This window comes from Agelaius phoeniceus, chromosome 28, assembly GCF_051311805.1.
Source record: "Agelaius phoeniceus isolate bAgePho1 chromosome 28, bAgePho1.hap1, whole genome shotgun sequence".
NCBI classification, from domain to species: Eukaryota; Metazoa; Chordata; class Aves; order Passeriformes; family Icteridae; genus Agelaius; species Agelaius phoeniceus.
The window spans coordinates 5,774,083-5,790,967 of NC_135292.1; the positions used below are offsets into that span (position 1 = coordinate 5,774,083).

Consider the following 16,885-nt stretch of genomic DNA (forward strand, 5'->3'; position numbering starts at 1 on the left):
CTTCCTGAGAGGGACTGAGAGTGAAAGGAACCATACAGGGCATGACTGGGAGCCGCTGGGACCGTGTCGGGGGCAACTGGGATCCTACCGGGAGTGATTTGGACCATACTGGGAGCGAGCGGGAGCCACCGGTGAGGCGGCGGCGGAGCTGGGAGGCGGCCGCAGCGCAGGTGGGAGCCGCGCTGGGTTGTGCGGGGGCTCGGGGCTCGCTGCGGGCCTCGGGGGCGGCAGGGGGCTCGGGCGGGTTCCTTGTGCCGTGTCCGGCCCGTGGTGCCGCTGCCGTGAGGGCGCTGCGGGAGCGGCTGCCCGCGGTCTCCTTGCGGCCGCTGCCTCGGCAGGAGCCGCTGCCGGAGCAGCGCTGGCTCGGCCCGGTTCCTGTGGCTGGCACAGGGGCGGCTGCCCCGTGCCCGCGGCTGTGCGGGGAAATTCACGTGGCCGGAGGTTTCTGTGCCCCAAGGAGACAGAGGAGTCCTGTACAAGTGACTTTATTGCTGAGCAGAGGGAGAGGCCGTGGCGCATTTGCCGTGCGCTCGCTGCCATTGTTGTAGTTCGCAGCCTCCTTTTTATCCCCATTTTCCCGGCTCATCTCCCTCTCCCTTTGCCCACTGGCTGAGGTACTTGGAAGGTTCAGACCTCCCGATCTGCCAACTGCACGTCCTCGTTAATGTGCACCCCCACTTTTGTAGAACAGCCGATATTCACGGCTCTGTTAAGTCTTTTTTGTTCTCGACGTTCAGGAATTTAGCGGGACTTTCTGCGAGCAGCAGTCCATGTTAATTAATAACATTTATTGAAGCTGTGGTTTCGCCCCTTACTTCCTTATCTACAAGTCCCTGGCCCCTCGCTCAGCTGCTGAATGAGCTGCACTCTCAAGGTGTGGAGCATGGTAAAAAGGTGAGAGGTGCTGTAGCACATCAGAGCAGAAGCAGCATTCGTTTAACCCATGGTCTGCCAGGGAACCACAAAACCATGTCCCATTCCCATCCTTTCCACGTTTGGACTGGTACATGAGCTGCTTTTTTGTTTCCTTTGTTATCTGTTTCACCACTTTGGCTTTGTCATCTATTTGCCAAGACCAGTTTGAGTCATTTGATTTTCCACAAACTCCTCTTTTCTCTGCTAACAGATGATCTGATCCCATCCCATGGTGAAATGTTGTGTTCCTCATTTCAGTGGATTGCTCAGCAGGAAGGTCAGGAGCTGGAGCTGTCTGGTTGGTTATTCCGAGGGCAGCTTGTAATCTAATGGTGCCATTGAAATGAGGAATGGGTTCTGTGGCTCCTGATATGAATTGGTTTGGGTTCCCAGGGGCTGGTCCATGGTGTTGTAGGATTTGTTCTGCTGGCCGTTCATCTTCTCCCCATTTTTGGCCGCTCTCTCCAGCCAGGGCTGCATCAATTGACTGCTTTTCTCTAATTAAATCATCAAATACTTGGATTCCCAATTGATTTCCCGGAACTTGTGGTAGCAAGAACATCTCAGTGCTCTAATCCACCCTATATAACATAGACAGTGACAGCACACGTTGGAGTGCGCAGAGGGATGATTCCCCCCATTTGTTTATAGTGAAGTTTTCCCAACATTCTCCATTTGCTGTTTCCCTGTGCAGCTTCACCCGTTTCTGTCGCAGGGTCAGATATCCTCACCCCGGGCTCTGCCTTGAGCTGTGCAAATTCCATCAGTGCAAGCAGGCAGAGCTCGGGGTGAGGGGCAGGGGGAATCAGCCCAATTCCTGCCCCAGGCAAGAGACCCAGGTACATTGGCCAGGCTTTGCCCAGCAGGGTTCATTTGCATTCCTAAAGCTCCTCTCCTGGCTGACTAGAACCAAAGCTTCTCCTCCAGGGCTGCCATCTGGTGAGTCACATGTGGCCCCCCGGAATCTGCTTTTTTTAAAAAAAGTATTAACTATTTAAGAGTTAAAAGTATCACGGTTAAAGCTCTTCAATTTTGCAAAATGCAACATAAAGGCGAACATGGAAAAACCCTGACCAAAAATTGATTCTCACCCTTCTGTCCCAAACCTACCTGACAATATAAAGTAGGATTATTATAAAAAATGTTTCTCATGTTGTAATCTTATCACTGAAACTGTAGGGAAAACAAAAACTCTCCAAGAATCACTTTCGTGTGAGAGAGTCAAGGCATTACTTGGTTCTGGCCAGGATGGGCAACAGAAATACTTTCATCCACACATAGCCCGGCTGTGCAGAAAACATCATTCCATGACATGTCAGTTTTACCCGATTTTTCCTAAACTTTACGTGGTCTGAACCAATCTAAATCCACTGCTTTAATGTTCATTGCTTCCAAGTCGTGTAAGTTTTTAGTGTTTGGTTTCCTATTAGACTCGGATTTCTTCCCCTCTGGTGTGAATTCCGCCCACACTCCTGGATTTCCTTCTCAGCCTTTTCCAGACCAGGTGTCTCCAGCTGTGCGGGGGCAGTGTCTGGGGTAGCTGTTGGTTGCTGTTTGCTGCGGGGCGTTGATGTTTTGTTGCTGGTCGTTATCTCTGTGGGTGTCTTTTGGGCTATTCCCAGTCTGTTCGGATGTTAAACTCATCTCCATTGAGTGGTGGAGATGAGTTTAACATCCAAACAGACTGGGAACCCCTTAAATAAAACCTTTAAAATTTCTTTCCCAAAGGCAAACCTTTGAGTAGAGAAACCTTTCTGAGCAGAGAAATAAGATTTAAAAGAACCAGGATGGGTACATTTTGCAGCAATGCAGTCGCAGGCAGCCCAGAGTGTGGGTGTGAGTGAGCCCCAGGGTGGAATTGTGCCGCGGTGCTCCCCAGCAGCTGTGGCAGTGCAGGCCCAGCCAGCGCTGGAGCTGCAGCAGCGGCAGCGAGGCTTGGCCGCAGTGGCTGGAGGTGCCAGGGGAGGGTGGCCAGGATTCCCGAGGGTTTGAGCAGAGGATCTGTGGGCAGGCCCAGGGGCTTGGCCCGCTGTGGAGCCCTGGCTGCTGCTGCGTTGCCTTCAGGGCAGGCTCAGGGGCGGCTCCCATGGTCCTGCTGCAGGCGGGAAGTGCAAATCTCCGGGGCTTCAGAGCCCCTGAGGCCAGGCTGAGGGGTCCCCCCGTGCTCAGCTGTGCTGGCGGCTGTTTCTGGCCTCAGGGACACTTGGCGTGGGCCCCTTGGCCACCAGTGGTGCTGCTTTGCACTCCTTAGGCAGGAGCCGATGGCCTGGCTGGGTGTTGGCAACAGCAAAGTCCCAGGGCAGGCTCTGTGCCAGCCCAGCTTCCTGCGGGAGAGATTCCACAGGAGACAGGATCCTGGCTACAGCCTGCCTTAAATTTACATCCCTTATTTCCACCCTGCACTAGGTGGAGAATTGCCCAGGTAAGGAATTCCAGACATGAATTCCAAGGGAGATAATTGAATATCTGCCTTGGGTCTGGCTCTTTTTCTTGCCAAAGCCAATGGCAAAAGCTGTACCCATGGCATCTTGGTTTCTATCTCCGGCTTCCAAAGGTGTTTCTTTATTTCCCCATTCATTCTTTCTACCCAACCCCAGCTCTGGGCTTGCCAGGGGTTATGGAGGTCCCATTGTATTCCTAAAGCTGCCATAACCCCCTGAAGGGTCTTTCCTGTAAAATGAGTTCCCCATCTGAATCTATTGCTCCCACAATCCATTATCTTTGAATTATTTGTTTTAGAAATAGGTTAATAAGTGATCCAGTGCTTGCTGAAGCAGTCAGAATTGCTTTTGCCCCCCTGTTAGGTGCCATGGTGTCAGCAGAAGATTTTGAAGCCTTCCTGCTCAGGGCATTTCAGTGCCAGGCTCTTACAAGCACCCACAGCTCCGCGGGTTGAGCTGAGCATGGGCCGGTGACCTGCGCTTTGTCTGATTCCCCTTCCTTAATAACAGCCTGTCTTGTAGCTCTTTTCCCTCCTGCTGCCCTTGCAGAGCCATCCACAAACACATTGTCTCCCTCAGGCCAGGGAATGTCCCATCAATCTCTCCCAGCCTGGCTCGGGAGCTCTGTCCCTTGAGTGCAGTCCTGGGTTCCTTGCCAGCCCCTCTCCAGGCTGTTCAAACAGGAGGCTGGGTTAAACCCTTGCCCTGTCCCCAGTTCTGAATCCTCCTGTGCCACTGAACAAGTTTCATACTGTAATCACCGAGCCCTGCTCATCCATTTAGAGGCTCTTTTGGTTGTCAAAGCTTTAACTTGATGCCAGACTTGAACTCTAGGAGATCCTCCTGTTGTCATCAGTTTTCAGGCCTCTGCTCCCACGGAAGCTGTGGCTGCACAATTCTGCAGACAATGAGGCTGCTCTCTGGCCACTGGGTTAAACATTTTAGCACAAGAATTCCTTTGGCAAGACCCCGTTTAACGCCCACCTATAATTCAAATTCTTTTTCCCTGTCTGGAAGGCCCAGGCCACTCGCCTCAGTTAATCTTAATTTTAACACTTGAAAATTCTGTGTTTCCTCCTTGTGTCCATCCATCCAGTTTGTTGACTGGCAAGATAGGAGTGTTGTAGGGAGACACCCTTGGCTCCAAAAGCCCTGCCTTTAACAGGGACTCAATACCAGGCTGTGAGCCCTTCCTTCCCTCTCTTGGAACAGGCTAGTGCTTGTCCTGGTTGCTTTAATTTGTAGAGGCTCCATATCTAATTTTCTGTATTTCCCTGGGGCTGCCCACACTTCTGGGTTCACTTCAGCATAGGCCTTGTCAGACTTTTGACACAGAGGTACAACAGAACTAGCCTCTGTATCTCTTTTTACAGTATTAAAATCCAGCTGTCAAACTCCTTCCTAGTTAATTACAATCACAGGAGGAAGAAAAAGAAATTAATTTATTTCAAACCTATCCCCCACAGCTTCTAATAGTGGTTGAACAAATCATACCTGCTCATCTTTCCCACTCATTCCCTTAAAAATTAAAATATTCCTTTACTATTTTCCCCTTTAGGTCTAAGATTCAGAGCAGATTGAGAGGCCCCTGTGTCCATCAGGAAATGCCTCCTCTCAATGCAGACCCACCTGAATGTTCTCAAGGGCTCCAGTGTGGAGGGTCCCTGGTGTGATGGGAGCTGTGACAGCCCTGCCAATCCATGTCCATCACGGGGTGGACTTGCTGGTCCTGAGGGTGCTGCTGTCTCTGCTTGCAGTGTCCTTGTGCCCTGCAGCTGGAGCCCTGATTCCTTGCCAGGGGCTGTTTGGGTGGGCTGTGCCCTGCCGAGGAGGGCAATGCCTCTGCCGGGTGCTTGCGGCCGAGCCGTGCCCTGGGTGCTGGGGCCCCCTTGGGCCCTGGGGCTGATCCCTCAGGGGCTGTAGGAGCTCTGCCCTGGCCTTTGCCTTCAGCTTGGCCTTTTGCTGCTCCCTTCTTGCATTCACCTGCTGGGCCTTTGTGCCCAAGTGCTGCAGGGCCTTCTTCTGCCCCTCCTGCAGCCCCCCTCAGTGCCTGTGGGTGCTTGTCTTGCTTTACAAGACAGGTGTCTGCTTGGGAAGGCAGAAAAAGCCTCTCTTGGAATGGAGAATGCAAAGCCCCTCCCTCTTAATTTTTAGGATAGTGAAATCAAGGGGCTCTCAGGCAAAGATATGGGATTAGGAATAACGGTTCTTTCCTAGTGTGTATAATATAATAATAGTAGTGTGTATAAACAGCTCCGGCAGTGACAACAAACAGAGCCCGGAGCCGGTCCCGGCCTTTCGGCCGCGGCGCTTTCCCCTTGGGTGCAGTTCCGGGCACGGCCGGCAGGGGCGCCGGTGGCTCCCGCGGGGCGGGGCAGCGCATCCCTGCCATGGGAACCTCTCTGAACGGCAATAGAGCAATCCCTTCATCTAACTCTTTCACTTTTTTACCTTCTGTAGCCTTTCTCCCGTGTTTTGGGAAAGAATTTGGAGAGGGCTGCCTTTTAACTGAGCTCCTAGTGTTTCGATAAGGTGCTTCCTGTAGAGAGAGGGATTTTCCCTGAACAGCCGGAGCTGTGGTTACCAAGGGGACGTAACTCAGAGCAGGAGGGGTCAGGGGAGGATATCCCGCCGAGGCTCGGTCGGAGTGTGGGCAGGGTCTGCTGCCGGAATCGCCAGAGGGGGATCTTCCCGTGGAGGCCGAGCTGGAGCGTGGGCAGCCCCCACATGGCTTATGGCGGCTGATCCGGCAGCTCCCGGCAGAGAAAAGGCAGGTGGGAGACCCCGGCAGCAGCAGCAGCGGCGCTGCCCAGCGCAGCTGGCACGGGCAGGGCAGCCGGGGATGGGATGGCTGGGACCCGCCCTCGGTGCGGTCGGCGCGGTGACCTCGGCCCACGCGGCAGGACAGAGCAACCCCATCTTGCCCAGCATGGCCGGCAGAGCGGCCGCGGGCCGGGCAGTGCGGCCAGGGCACACAAATTCACCGCCAGCGCCGGGGCAGGTGGAGCTGCCCTGGGCAGTGAGCCCGCACCTGGGATGGAAACCGGGGCAGGCGGAGCTGAGGCGGGCAGCGAGCCGGGACCCGGGACAGGCGCCTCGGCCGCCAACGGAGGGGGCAAGAGCTGCAGAGGATCCCACTCTCTTTCTGACTTTTCCTCTTGTTCCCCTCCCTTTCATTTCCCCTTTTTATTTTCTTGGTTTTTTCCTCGGGTGTTTCTGATACTTCAAAGATTTTTATTCTCCTAAAATCTCCTGTCTAACATATGGCATCTTCTCTTTCTTCTAGATTAAATGGGTTTTTTTCCAAATAAATCCAGAACCTAACAAATCTAAACTTCTGCTTGGATATTTTGAAATGGTCGACGAGCTAACTCATGACCTCCTAATGTTGTTTTTCTCATCACCTTTTTATTTATCCTTTGGCAAATTAAGCATCTTTCAGTGACTTGCTTTGCTACACCAAAAATCCCAGTGCACCCAAAATTCCTTAAGAAATGATCACACAAAGCTTGAGTACGCCAGTGGGGTTTCTGATGCACGTCTTCTAATCTTTTCCTAGTAAGCACATTTTATTAAGTCATGTAGAAGTTTCTATTTCCCTGATTTATCTTGTTCATTTCCTATCTTGTTTAATTCTTTTTTCTCGGCTTCCCTAAACTTTGGAATTTCCAGTTGTTCCTCGTTTGGAGTGAATATTAACATAACTCTTTCAGCTCCATTTTCTGCTGCATCCTTAGCTTTGTGATCTGCCCCCAGTTTGCCCAGTTTGCCTCTCCTTTGGCCCGGGCCGGGTTCCCCCCGCCCGCAGCGGCTGGGAGCAGCCGAGAGCCCCGCGCTGCCCATGCCGACCTGGCCCGGCTCCATGGCCGCTGCTGCCGCGGGCTGCGAGGGCTGCGGGAACGGGGCACCGAGGGTGTGGCTGCTGCTGGGGGAGGAGGAGGAGGGAGGGAAGGGCAGGGATGGAGGGGGAGGAGGAGGCGGGGTAAGGGGGGAGGAGCAGGGGGAGGAATGGAAGGGGCGGGATGGAAGAGGAGCAGGAGGTGGGGATAACACAGAGGAGGAGGAGGAGGGGGGATGGAAGAGGAGGAGCGGGAGGAGAAAGAGCAGTGAAGGAGGCGGGGTTAGAGGGCAGGAGGAGAAGGAGGCGGAGATGAGACAGAGGAGGAGCGGGAGGAAGAGGAAGAGGAGGGACAAAGGCGGATCAAGGCTGAGCTGCGGGAGCCACGCGGTCTCGCTCCCTGCCTGAATTCGCAGCCCCCACCTGTGGGATCATCGCCCCCCCCATGGCTCCGGTGAGCGGGGAGGGGGAGCCCGGCCCGGATATCCCGGGGGGTCCCTGGGTTGGGTTTTTGGGGGGATGTTTGGAGAATGAAGAAGTCCAAGGCTGAGCGGAAAAGGCCCCTCGGGGGGACATCGGGGGGTGGCGGTGGCGGCTGCCGGCAGAGGCAGCCTGGAGGAGCAGAGCCCTGTGTGCCCCAGGAGGCCAAAGTGGGGAGGCCAGAGAGGGGGGAGCGCCGCCATTGGCGGGAGCCTCAAGAGCCTGGAGAGGGGCAGGGGGGACTCCTTGGAGCCGCTGCAGCCCAGAGCAGAGAATGAGGGGAGAAGGGAGCCCGGGAGCCCAAACAGCCCCGGCATCCCGAAATGGGGAGGGCCAAGAGGGGGGAGCTTTTGGCATTGCTGGCACTGCCAGCAGCCTGGGCAGGGCGGGCACCCAGGAGAAGGGGGACCCCCAATCCAAGTTTGACCCCAGCAGCTGGGACAGGGGGGAATCCCCGAACACCAGAGGGGAGGGACCAGGGATGGGGAACTCCTAGAAGGCTTTTTCATGGCTGAATCTTGGTGTTTGGGAGGGTTTTCTGGAGCCCAGATGGCCGGTGACTTGTAGAGATGGACTTAGGTGGGGGGACCTTCAAACTCCAGGTGCTCATCCCTTGTTTTCTCCAAACCAGGATTTCACATTGCCAACCCCTGTGAGGCTGTGAGGAAGAGGAAGATGCTCTGGGACACTGAGGCAGGTGAGGAGGAAGTCAGTGCCCCTTTCCCCTCTGTGCTGCTCCATCTCCCAGCCCAGCACGGCCCCCGGCTGCAGCACAGCCCTGGGGGGATCTCGATGCCCTTGCCTGTGGCACGGAGGCAAATCCCATGCTGTCCTTGTCCTTCCTCGCCCAGAGCAGGAGCTGAGCATGGAGAGCAGGGAGGACAAATGCCCGCGGCAGAACCTGGTGGCAGAGGCCGTTTTGAGCGGCTCCACGGCGCAGGAAGCCAACGGGGAGGAAAAGGCCCGGAGATGCCGCACGAGGAGGGGCTGCAAACGCAGATGGCGGGGATGTGAGGGGGAAAGAGCCAGCCTGGGCCGGGAAGGCGGCCGGAGATGGAGGCAGAGCTCGGAGCTGGTGCTCCATGAGCAGCTCCATGATGGGGAGAAGCCCCACACATGCGTGGAGTGTGGGAAGAGCTTCAGGTGGAACTGCCACCTGATCAGGCACCAGAGGATGCACACTGGGGAACGGCCCTACGAGTGTGAGGAGTGTGGGAAGAGCTTCAGAGAGAGCTCCAGCCTGATCAGGCACCAGAGGACCCACACTGGGGAGAGGCCCTACGAGTGTGGAGAGTGTGGGAAGAGCTTCAGGAGGAGCTCCCACCTGATCAGCCACCAGAGGACCCACACTGGGGAGAGACCCTATGAGTGTGGGGAGTGTGGGAAGAGCTTCAAGAGGAGCTCCCACCTGATCAGCCACCAGAGGACCCACACTGGGGAGAGACCCTATGAGTGCTCCAAGTGTGGGAAGAGGTTTCTGACCAGCTCCAGTCTCTTCCAGCACTATCGGATTCACACAGAGGAGAGGCCCTTCCAATGCCCCGACTGTGGGAAGGGATTCAAGAACAACTCCACCCTCGTCACCCACCAGCGCATCCACACAGGGGAGAGGCCCTACGAGTGTGATAAATGCAGGAAGAGGTTTCAGACCAGCTCCCATCTCCTCCAGCACTATTGGATTCACACAGAGGAGAGGCCCTTCCAATGCCCCGACTGTGGGAAGGGATTCCAGCGCAACTCCCACCTCGTCACCCACCGGCGCATCCACACAGGGGAGAGGCCCTACGAGTGTCCCCAGTGTGGGAAGAGCTTCTCCAGGAGCTCTCACTTGACCCAACACCAACGGAGGCACCGGTAAGGGAAGCCCTGCGAGTGCCCCGAGTGCGGGAAGAGCTTCGTGCGCTGCTGCAGCTCCATCCCCCACTGGAGGAGGCACTTTGGGCACAGCCCTGGTCACTCACATTCCCTGTGATCCATGTTGGGAACACTCCTGGCTGCTTGTCCTTTGGTTTTGCCTGAATTTTTTTCTCTTCTCCATGTGTTTCCACTCCAAAAGCCAAGAGGGATGGATCTGTCCCCTCAAACCACTCAAATTCCACTGAAAATAACTGAACTTTAACCCAAAAAGGCTCAATCCTACCTTAAATTCCTTGTTCCCTCCTAAAAAAAACTCAATCCCATGCCGAACTCAATCCATTCCACACCCACCAGGGTGAGATGGGGTTGGAAGGAGATTGGGAGAAGTGGGATCCCAATTTGGAGCAATGGGATGGGGATTGTGTGGGATGTATTTGATAGCAAATAAAACTTTCCGAGTTACTGATTTCTGTCCCGTTCATTTTCAGTCAGTTCTGTTTGCAGAGTGCCACCTTCTCAGCTGATTCAATTCCTATAAAAATCCCATTTTTAAAATCATCTAACCCAAACAATCCAAAAACCAATATTGAAATAAAACCACCCACACACAATTAATTTTTTAAAAATAATTTTAATTTTTCAAGAGTACTTAAGGATGTTATTAAAGTTTAATTGTTTGGTTGAAATGTCTGAGAAATTATAGTGGTGTTTGGTTTTGTGTTTAGTATATTTGTAATATGAATTGTTTAACTAAGAGGTGTTAGATGGCTTGTTTGTTTCTTTAGATATTTTTATCTAAAGTACATTAGTCATCGAGTTAAAATTTTCAAAAGGTATTTCTTGATATATAATTTGTTTATTTATATGCATTGGTAATATTATAGTAATAGTTATTTTTGGTTTGAGTTAAATCATAGTTGGAGTATTGTAAAGAAGAGTTGAGATTTTTTTATTATAATTTATTTAATTTCAATTATTTTTTCTTTGTTTATAATTTTATTGCATTTTGTTGAGGGGATAGGAAGGAAGTTCAAGGGCAGGAACATTTTTTCCTGGCTGGGAACTGGAATTCCAGACCCTGGGAGTGTGTGCAGGACCCCACAGACTGGGATCAAATATGGACTGGGATCCTTTGGATTGGGGCTGCACAGGCTGGGACCATATGGATCAGGACCACACAGACTGGGATCAACTGGACTGGGATCAAATATGGGCTGGGACTGTTTTTTAAAGTAACTTTGTTCTATAGTTTTTATTTCTGTCGTTAATTAAGCTCAGTGAAATAGCTGCTTGTGTTAAACTGCCTGCTTGGATGGGATAACATCCAATGCACCCAGGATGAGGACACCTGTACAGATCTGCCAACTATCAGCACTCCCCGTCTGAAGGCAGAGTGCACCAAGGCCCAAAACCTGGAGGTGATAAAGAGAAGGAGCCAAAACCACAGCCAAGAAACACACATGCTCTGAAAAGGCAGACCCAGGGAGGGGCCATGTAAAATCATTCTTGGAATATGTAAAGTAGTTTATGGATATGCATGAGGGTCTATGAATATGCACCAGGCTGATGTAAGGGGAAAGGTATTTCAGGGCAATGCAGATTCCTTGGTTGTGGTTTTAGTCCATTTTTATCACCTCCAGTGTTTGGGCTTTGGTCTATTCTGACTCTGAGAAGTTGAGGTTTTGGGATTTTTAGTATGTTGTGGTTGGAAGCAAAATGGAGGGCACAGTGTTTCGTCCTGGGTTTTTTCTTCATGCTTCTTCCTTCTTCTTCATGAGTTTGGGTGGCTTTTTGTAATTGGGCAGAAATTCCACATTGCAGGCTCTTTGGGATCAGTTATTGGGTTAAAAGGGAAAATAATCTAGGTGTCAGTTCCTAATTGGATAGTTTAGTCTTAAAAGACCTTGGAACAAGAGATTGTTGGCCATTTTGTGCCTTCTAATGAAAAGCTGCTGAACTCCCAGTAATGAGGCTGTTTTACTGATAAGAAATAATAAACACTTGAGTCTGAACATGAATTACTGTCTCAAGTGCCTTCAATCCAGAGCCAGTGAAACCAAAAACTGGTACCCCACAGCTTGAGGTAGTGCCAAGGCAGAACTTGTTCATGCTCTTTTCCCCTGGTGATTTTCTACTCCCGTCCAGACTCTGATAGCAAAGCCGTGCTGGTGACAAAAGATTGACCTTGGCATCCTGGGGCACTTTCTGGGTGGGTGTTTGAATCTGCTTTTCCAGGCCTCGGGCTGAGCAGGGTGAGGCCGAGGCCTGGGCCCCTCCAGGCGGCGCCGGGAGCGCCCGGGGCAGCGGCGAGGGGCGGCCCTGAGGGGCGGCACAGGGGGCATTTCCCCCGAGCGGGCGGGCGAGCGGGCGGCGGGGAAAGGCGCCCTGGGCACAAGGGCAGGCACAAGGGCCCCGGCTCTCTGCAGTGCGGGCGGCCCAGCACCAATCGCTGCTCCCGGAGCCGCTGCCAGGGCCGGGTCTCCTCCCCGCCGCTGACCCTGCACCTGCAGCGCTGCCTCCGCCTCTGCCGGGCTCCCCGGCACGGACGGCAAGGACGTGGACACGCTGCAGCAGGGGCCCAGCAGGGACACCCAGATGGTGCCGGGGCTGCAGCTCCTCTCCTGCAAGGAAAGGCTGACACAGCTCGGCTTCTTCAGCCTGGGAAAGAGACCCAGCCTTGATCCAGCTGCGGCCTTCCAGTACCTGAGGGCAACACACAAGAAAGCTGGACAGGGACTTTGTATGAGGGCAGGCAAGGACAGGACAAGGGAGCATGGATCCAAATGGAGAGAGATTAGGTTTAGGTAAGGGATTCAGAAAAAAGACTCTCCTGGAACAGGTTGCCCAGAGAAGGTGGGCATGTCCCGTCCCTGACAGTGTTCAAGGCCAGGCTGCATGGAGCTCTAGACAAGCCGGTCCAGTGCAAGGGATCCCCAGCCACAGCAGGAGAGTTGCAGCCATGGGATTTTCCAGATCCCTTCCAAGCCAAACCATGCCATGACTCCATGATTCTGGGATACTTCCCCTCCTCATCCTCTGGCAGAAAAAGAAACTTGGCCCCAAGTTCCACACTGCAGACCATGTCTTTTGACAGCCTGCAACTGTGTCAACAGAGACAGAGATGACATTACTGACACGATTTCCCTTTTCTACTTGAAAAGTAAATGCTCTGCTCCTGTCCACTCTGGCAAAATTGTCAGAAGAGGCAATTGTTCCCCATGAAATGCTTGGCCTCATGCAAAGATGAAAGAAGCCAGAAGCCAACAGTCTTCGTTATTGCTACATTGTTTTCTTTGGTTACTTCTCTAATAGGAATGACTTTGGGGTGTGATTTGTTTGTTTCTCTCTTTCGTTCCTTGGGGCGCGCGGCGGCTCCTCCGTTGGGTTCGCGGGGGCAACGGAGGAACGGCCGCGAGCTCCGGCGGCTCCGCAGCAGCAGCAGCAGCAGCGCTTCTCTCGATCGGTTTTCCGCTTGACTTTTCACTCGCTCCCCATCCCCTTCTCCCTCTCACACTCACTCTACTCCCGTACCGTGCCGTTCCGTCCGTGTTCCGCCTCTCCCAGCCCGGCTGATGCCGCGTCCCGCAAGGCGCCCCTCGGCGGGGCCGCCCCGTGCCCGCCCCTGCCCGGCCCGCCGTGGTTCCGCCTCGGCCGGGCTCTCTCCGTCCTGGCTGTGGCGCCGCTGGAAGAGCCGCTCGCTCTGGTGCTGGCGGAGCAGTGCGGGCTTTTGGCTGCGCCTGGTGCGGGCTCTGGCCCAGCCCCGGCCGAGGCCCCGGCCCCGAACGAAGCCCCTGCCGCGGTTCCGCCCGCGGCCGCCCGGCTCCCGCCGCGTGGCCGACAGCGTGGCCGGCAGCTGCCCCGCTCCGAGCTCCGCCGCTCGCCAGCTCGGCCGCCGGCCCCGAGCCACCGCAGCCTGGGGCGGCTCGGCAAGCAGCAGCGCGCCGGGCGGGCGGGTGCCCCGGGCAGAAGAGCGGGAGCGCGGTGCCGCCCGCACGGGCGGAGAGGCCTCCCCTAGAGCAGCTCTAGCGGCAGGGCCCGCTGCTGGGCAGCGGCGGCTGCGGCAGCGTTTACTCCGGTCCCCGCCTCACCGATTGCGCCCCGGGAAGAGACGGGGCGGGCTCGGAGGGCGGCGGCGGGCGGCGGGCGATGAGCTCAGCCCGCCGCTGGCCTTGGCTCGCAGGCGGCCATCAAGCGAGTGTCCCGGGAGCGCATCTCGGAGTGGGCGCGGCTGGGGAGTGAGCGGGGCCAGCGGGAGGAGCCGGCGGGGCGTGCCGGGCGGGGCTGAGGCGAGGCCCGGCAGGGCGGCAGCCGGAACGCTGCGAGGGCAGCGAGCGTGGAGTGAGCGGGGGCCGCGCAGCGCCCCGGACCGGGCCATGGCGAGCTGCGGCGGGGCCGGGCAGGGGCTGCCCAAGGCACGGCGCAGCTTCGGCCCTGCTGACGGCATCGCGGTCCCCCCGCAGCGCAAGGGCGCCCTTGTGCCCCTGGAGCTGGCGCTGCTGTGGAAGGTGTCACGGCCTGGCTTCCGCGGCGTCGTGCGGCTCCTGGACTGGTTCGAGGTGCCCGAGGGCTTCGCGCTGCTCATGGAGCGTCCGCAGCGCTGTCAGCAACTCTGGTACTTCCTGCACGAGCGGCGGTTCCTGACGGAGCCCGTGGGGCGGTGGCTGTTCCGCCAGGTGCTGGAGGCCATGGGGCACTGCAGCAGCCGCGGCGTCCTGCACCCCCACATCAAGGCCGAGAACGTCCTCGTCGACCTGGCCACGGGCAAGGTGAAGCTCATCGACTTCGGCTGTGGCACGATCCTCCAGGACACGTTCTACACCCAGATGTCAGGTGAGCCCAAAGCCGGGGCCCAGCCGGGCAGTGGAGTTCCCCCCTTGGCTGGCAGAGGGGGAAGAGGGGGGGAAGGAAGGAGGCAAGGAAGGAGGGGGAATCCATCTTCAGCCAGCTGCAGCCAAGTTGCTTTGTGGCAGGGCAGGGGCTGGCTGTTGTGGAACGGGAGCTGGCTGGGAGGGAGGGAGCAGCATGGGCCTGATGAGCTGCGCCCGTGTCCCATAGGAACGCCGGAGTACAGCCCACCGGAGTGGATCCTCTTTGGCTGCTACCATGGCCAGCCAGCCACCATCTGGTCCCTGGGCATCCTGCTCTATGAGCTGCTCTGTGGGCACCTTCCTTTCCACACCAACGAGGACATCGTCCGGAGCCAGCTCTTCTTCCCACCCTGGGTGTCTCAAGGTGGGGATGCGCCTTCAAGGCATGAGGGGAAGAACGGGGTTGGGAGGGGCGGCTGGCACATAAGCGTCCTGCTCTTGCAGCTGGTGAGGAGGTGCATCTCCTGGGCTTAGCTGGAGGAGGTGGCACCTGTGCCTCTGTGCTGGTGTCCTCTGCAAGAGAGGATCGATAGGAAGCTTTTGGCTGCAGCTCTGAGCATTCCTGGTGTGGCCTGGGCACTGTGGAATGTGGGAGAGCATGGACAGGAGCCTTGTCCCGCTGAGCTTTGTGGACACTTGGCTGGCTGAGAAAGGTCACGTCGACATAATACCCCTGGTTAAGCAAGAAGGAGAGAAGTCTAGGAGTCAGCAGTCAGTGTCCATATAAGGCAAGGACATTGTGCCCTTGAGGCAACAACAGGATAGGGAAGAGGCTCTTTTGCCAAAAATATGAAGAATAGTTTCAACAGAATAACCACAAGAATGCAGAAGTAGGCGTAGTTGGCCGATAAGTAACTAACCAATAATGAGCTCTTCTTTGCAATATGTATGAGCTTTATTAACACCAATATAAATATGTGTGACTCTCAATAAAGTTCGAGACTTGCTGATCAGTCATATTGCATGCCACAGTTCTCCCGCCGATCCAACACAAACCCAAACTCCAGCCCTGGGATACCCTATAAAAGCCCCACGGCCCTTCTTTTGCCCTGTCTTTCGGGGGTCAGAAATGGATTCTGGAGCTTTCTGAAACCCAGACCCGTCTCGTTTGTTCCCGGCACCGGCAGCTGCAGCCTCCCTGGACACCATGAACTCTGGAGAATGGGGGCAGCCAGTGGGGACAGGTCCTGGAGTGCAAGATAAGTGTGTGTTCTGTTTGCCATCTGTCAGTGGTGGGGCAGTTATCTTCTGTTCATTGGGCAGTTTCTCTCTTCCACAACCAATCCTCCCTCTGGGGAGGTGTGTTCCATTAATAGGCCATTGATTATTATTTATTAATCTTCTGGTAATGTGCCACTGAGTGTCACTGCATGGCTGATTAAATGACATCATCCCATTGGGAGATGCTCCGCCCAGGGGGAGGAGCCAAGCATTCCTACCTGGACAGAATCTGAGATTTGGAACACTGTAGGCAGCCTTTTCCTCCTGGATTCCCAGAGGAGCAGCTGTCTTTCTTCTCCATGGGATTCCCAGAGGATCAGCCTTTTCCTCCTGGATTCCCAGAGGAGCAGCTGTCTTTCTTCTCCACTGGATTCCCAGAGGATCAGCCTTTTCCAACTGGATTCCCAGAGGAGCAGCTGTCTTTCTTCTCCACGGGATTCCCAGAGGATCAGCCTTTTCCAACTGGATTCCCAGAGGAGCAGCTATCTTCCTTCTCCACGGGATTCCCAGAGGATCAGCCTTTTCCAACTGGATTCCCAGAGGAAGGAAGATTCCCAGGCCCATCTACAGCAGCCCTGGACCTTCAGAGGGAAACTCCACCCTTCTCCAGGATCCCTGCTCCAACAGAGCCACACCTGGCACTGCAGGAGGGCTGCAGCCACCACTGAATGGGACTGCTGCCAGCACCCTGACCCACAGGGTGTCACGTCCTGTTCTGACTCTGTCAGTGGGGTTTTTTTCATTTGTACTACTGCATTTATATTTTTAATTTTTCCTAAAAAAGAACTGTTATTCCTATTCCCATATCTTTGCCTGAAAGCTCCTTCATTTCAAAATTATAACAATTCAGAGGGAGGGGTTTACATTTTCCATTCCAGGGGAGGCTCCTGCCTTCCTTAGCAGACACCTGGCTTTTCAAACCAAGACAATAACAAAGTTACTTGAACACCACAGATAGAAAATCCATTTTAATCTCTGCAAAAAGCCAATATTATGTGTCCATAACAATAAACCTCTCGCTGAGTGATGGTAGATGTCAAAGTAACTTTGTTCTAAAGATATAGTTTTTATTTCTGTTGTTAATTAAGCTCAGTGAAATAGCTGCTTGTGTTAAACTGCCTGCTTGGATGGGATAACATCCAGTGCACCCAGGATGAGGACACCTGTACAGATCTGCCAACTATCAGCACTCCCTGTCTGAAGTGAGCTACACTTTGGTAACATCTCATGTTTCATGCCTGCAGTGGGTGACAAGATGATTTAAA

At 54.8% G+C, this 16,885-nt stretch overlaps 1 protein-coding gene across 1 annotated transcript in view; it reads left to right on the forward strand.

Annotated features, from left to right (window-relative positions):
• The window catches only part of LOC129126583 (uncharacterized), a 311,266-nt gene that overhangs the window by 113,220 nt on the left and 181,161 nt on the right, over window positions 1-16,885 (forward strand). Inside the window, exon 5 of the mRNA XM_077191255.1 lies at window positions 8,734-9,315. Within this exon, the coding sequence (XP_077047370.1) occupies window positions 8,734-9,315 (582 nt within the window). The remainder of the gene's footprint in view (window positions 1-8,733; window positions 9,316-16,885) is intronic.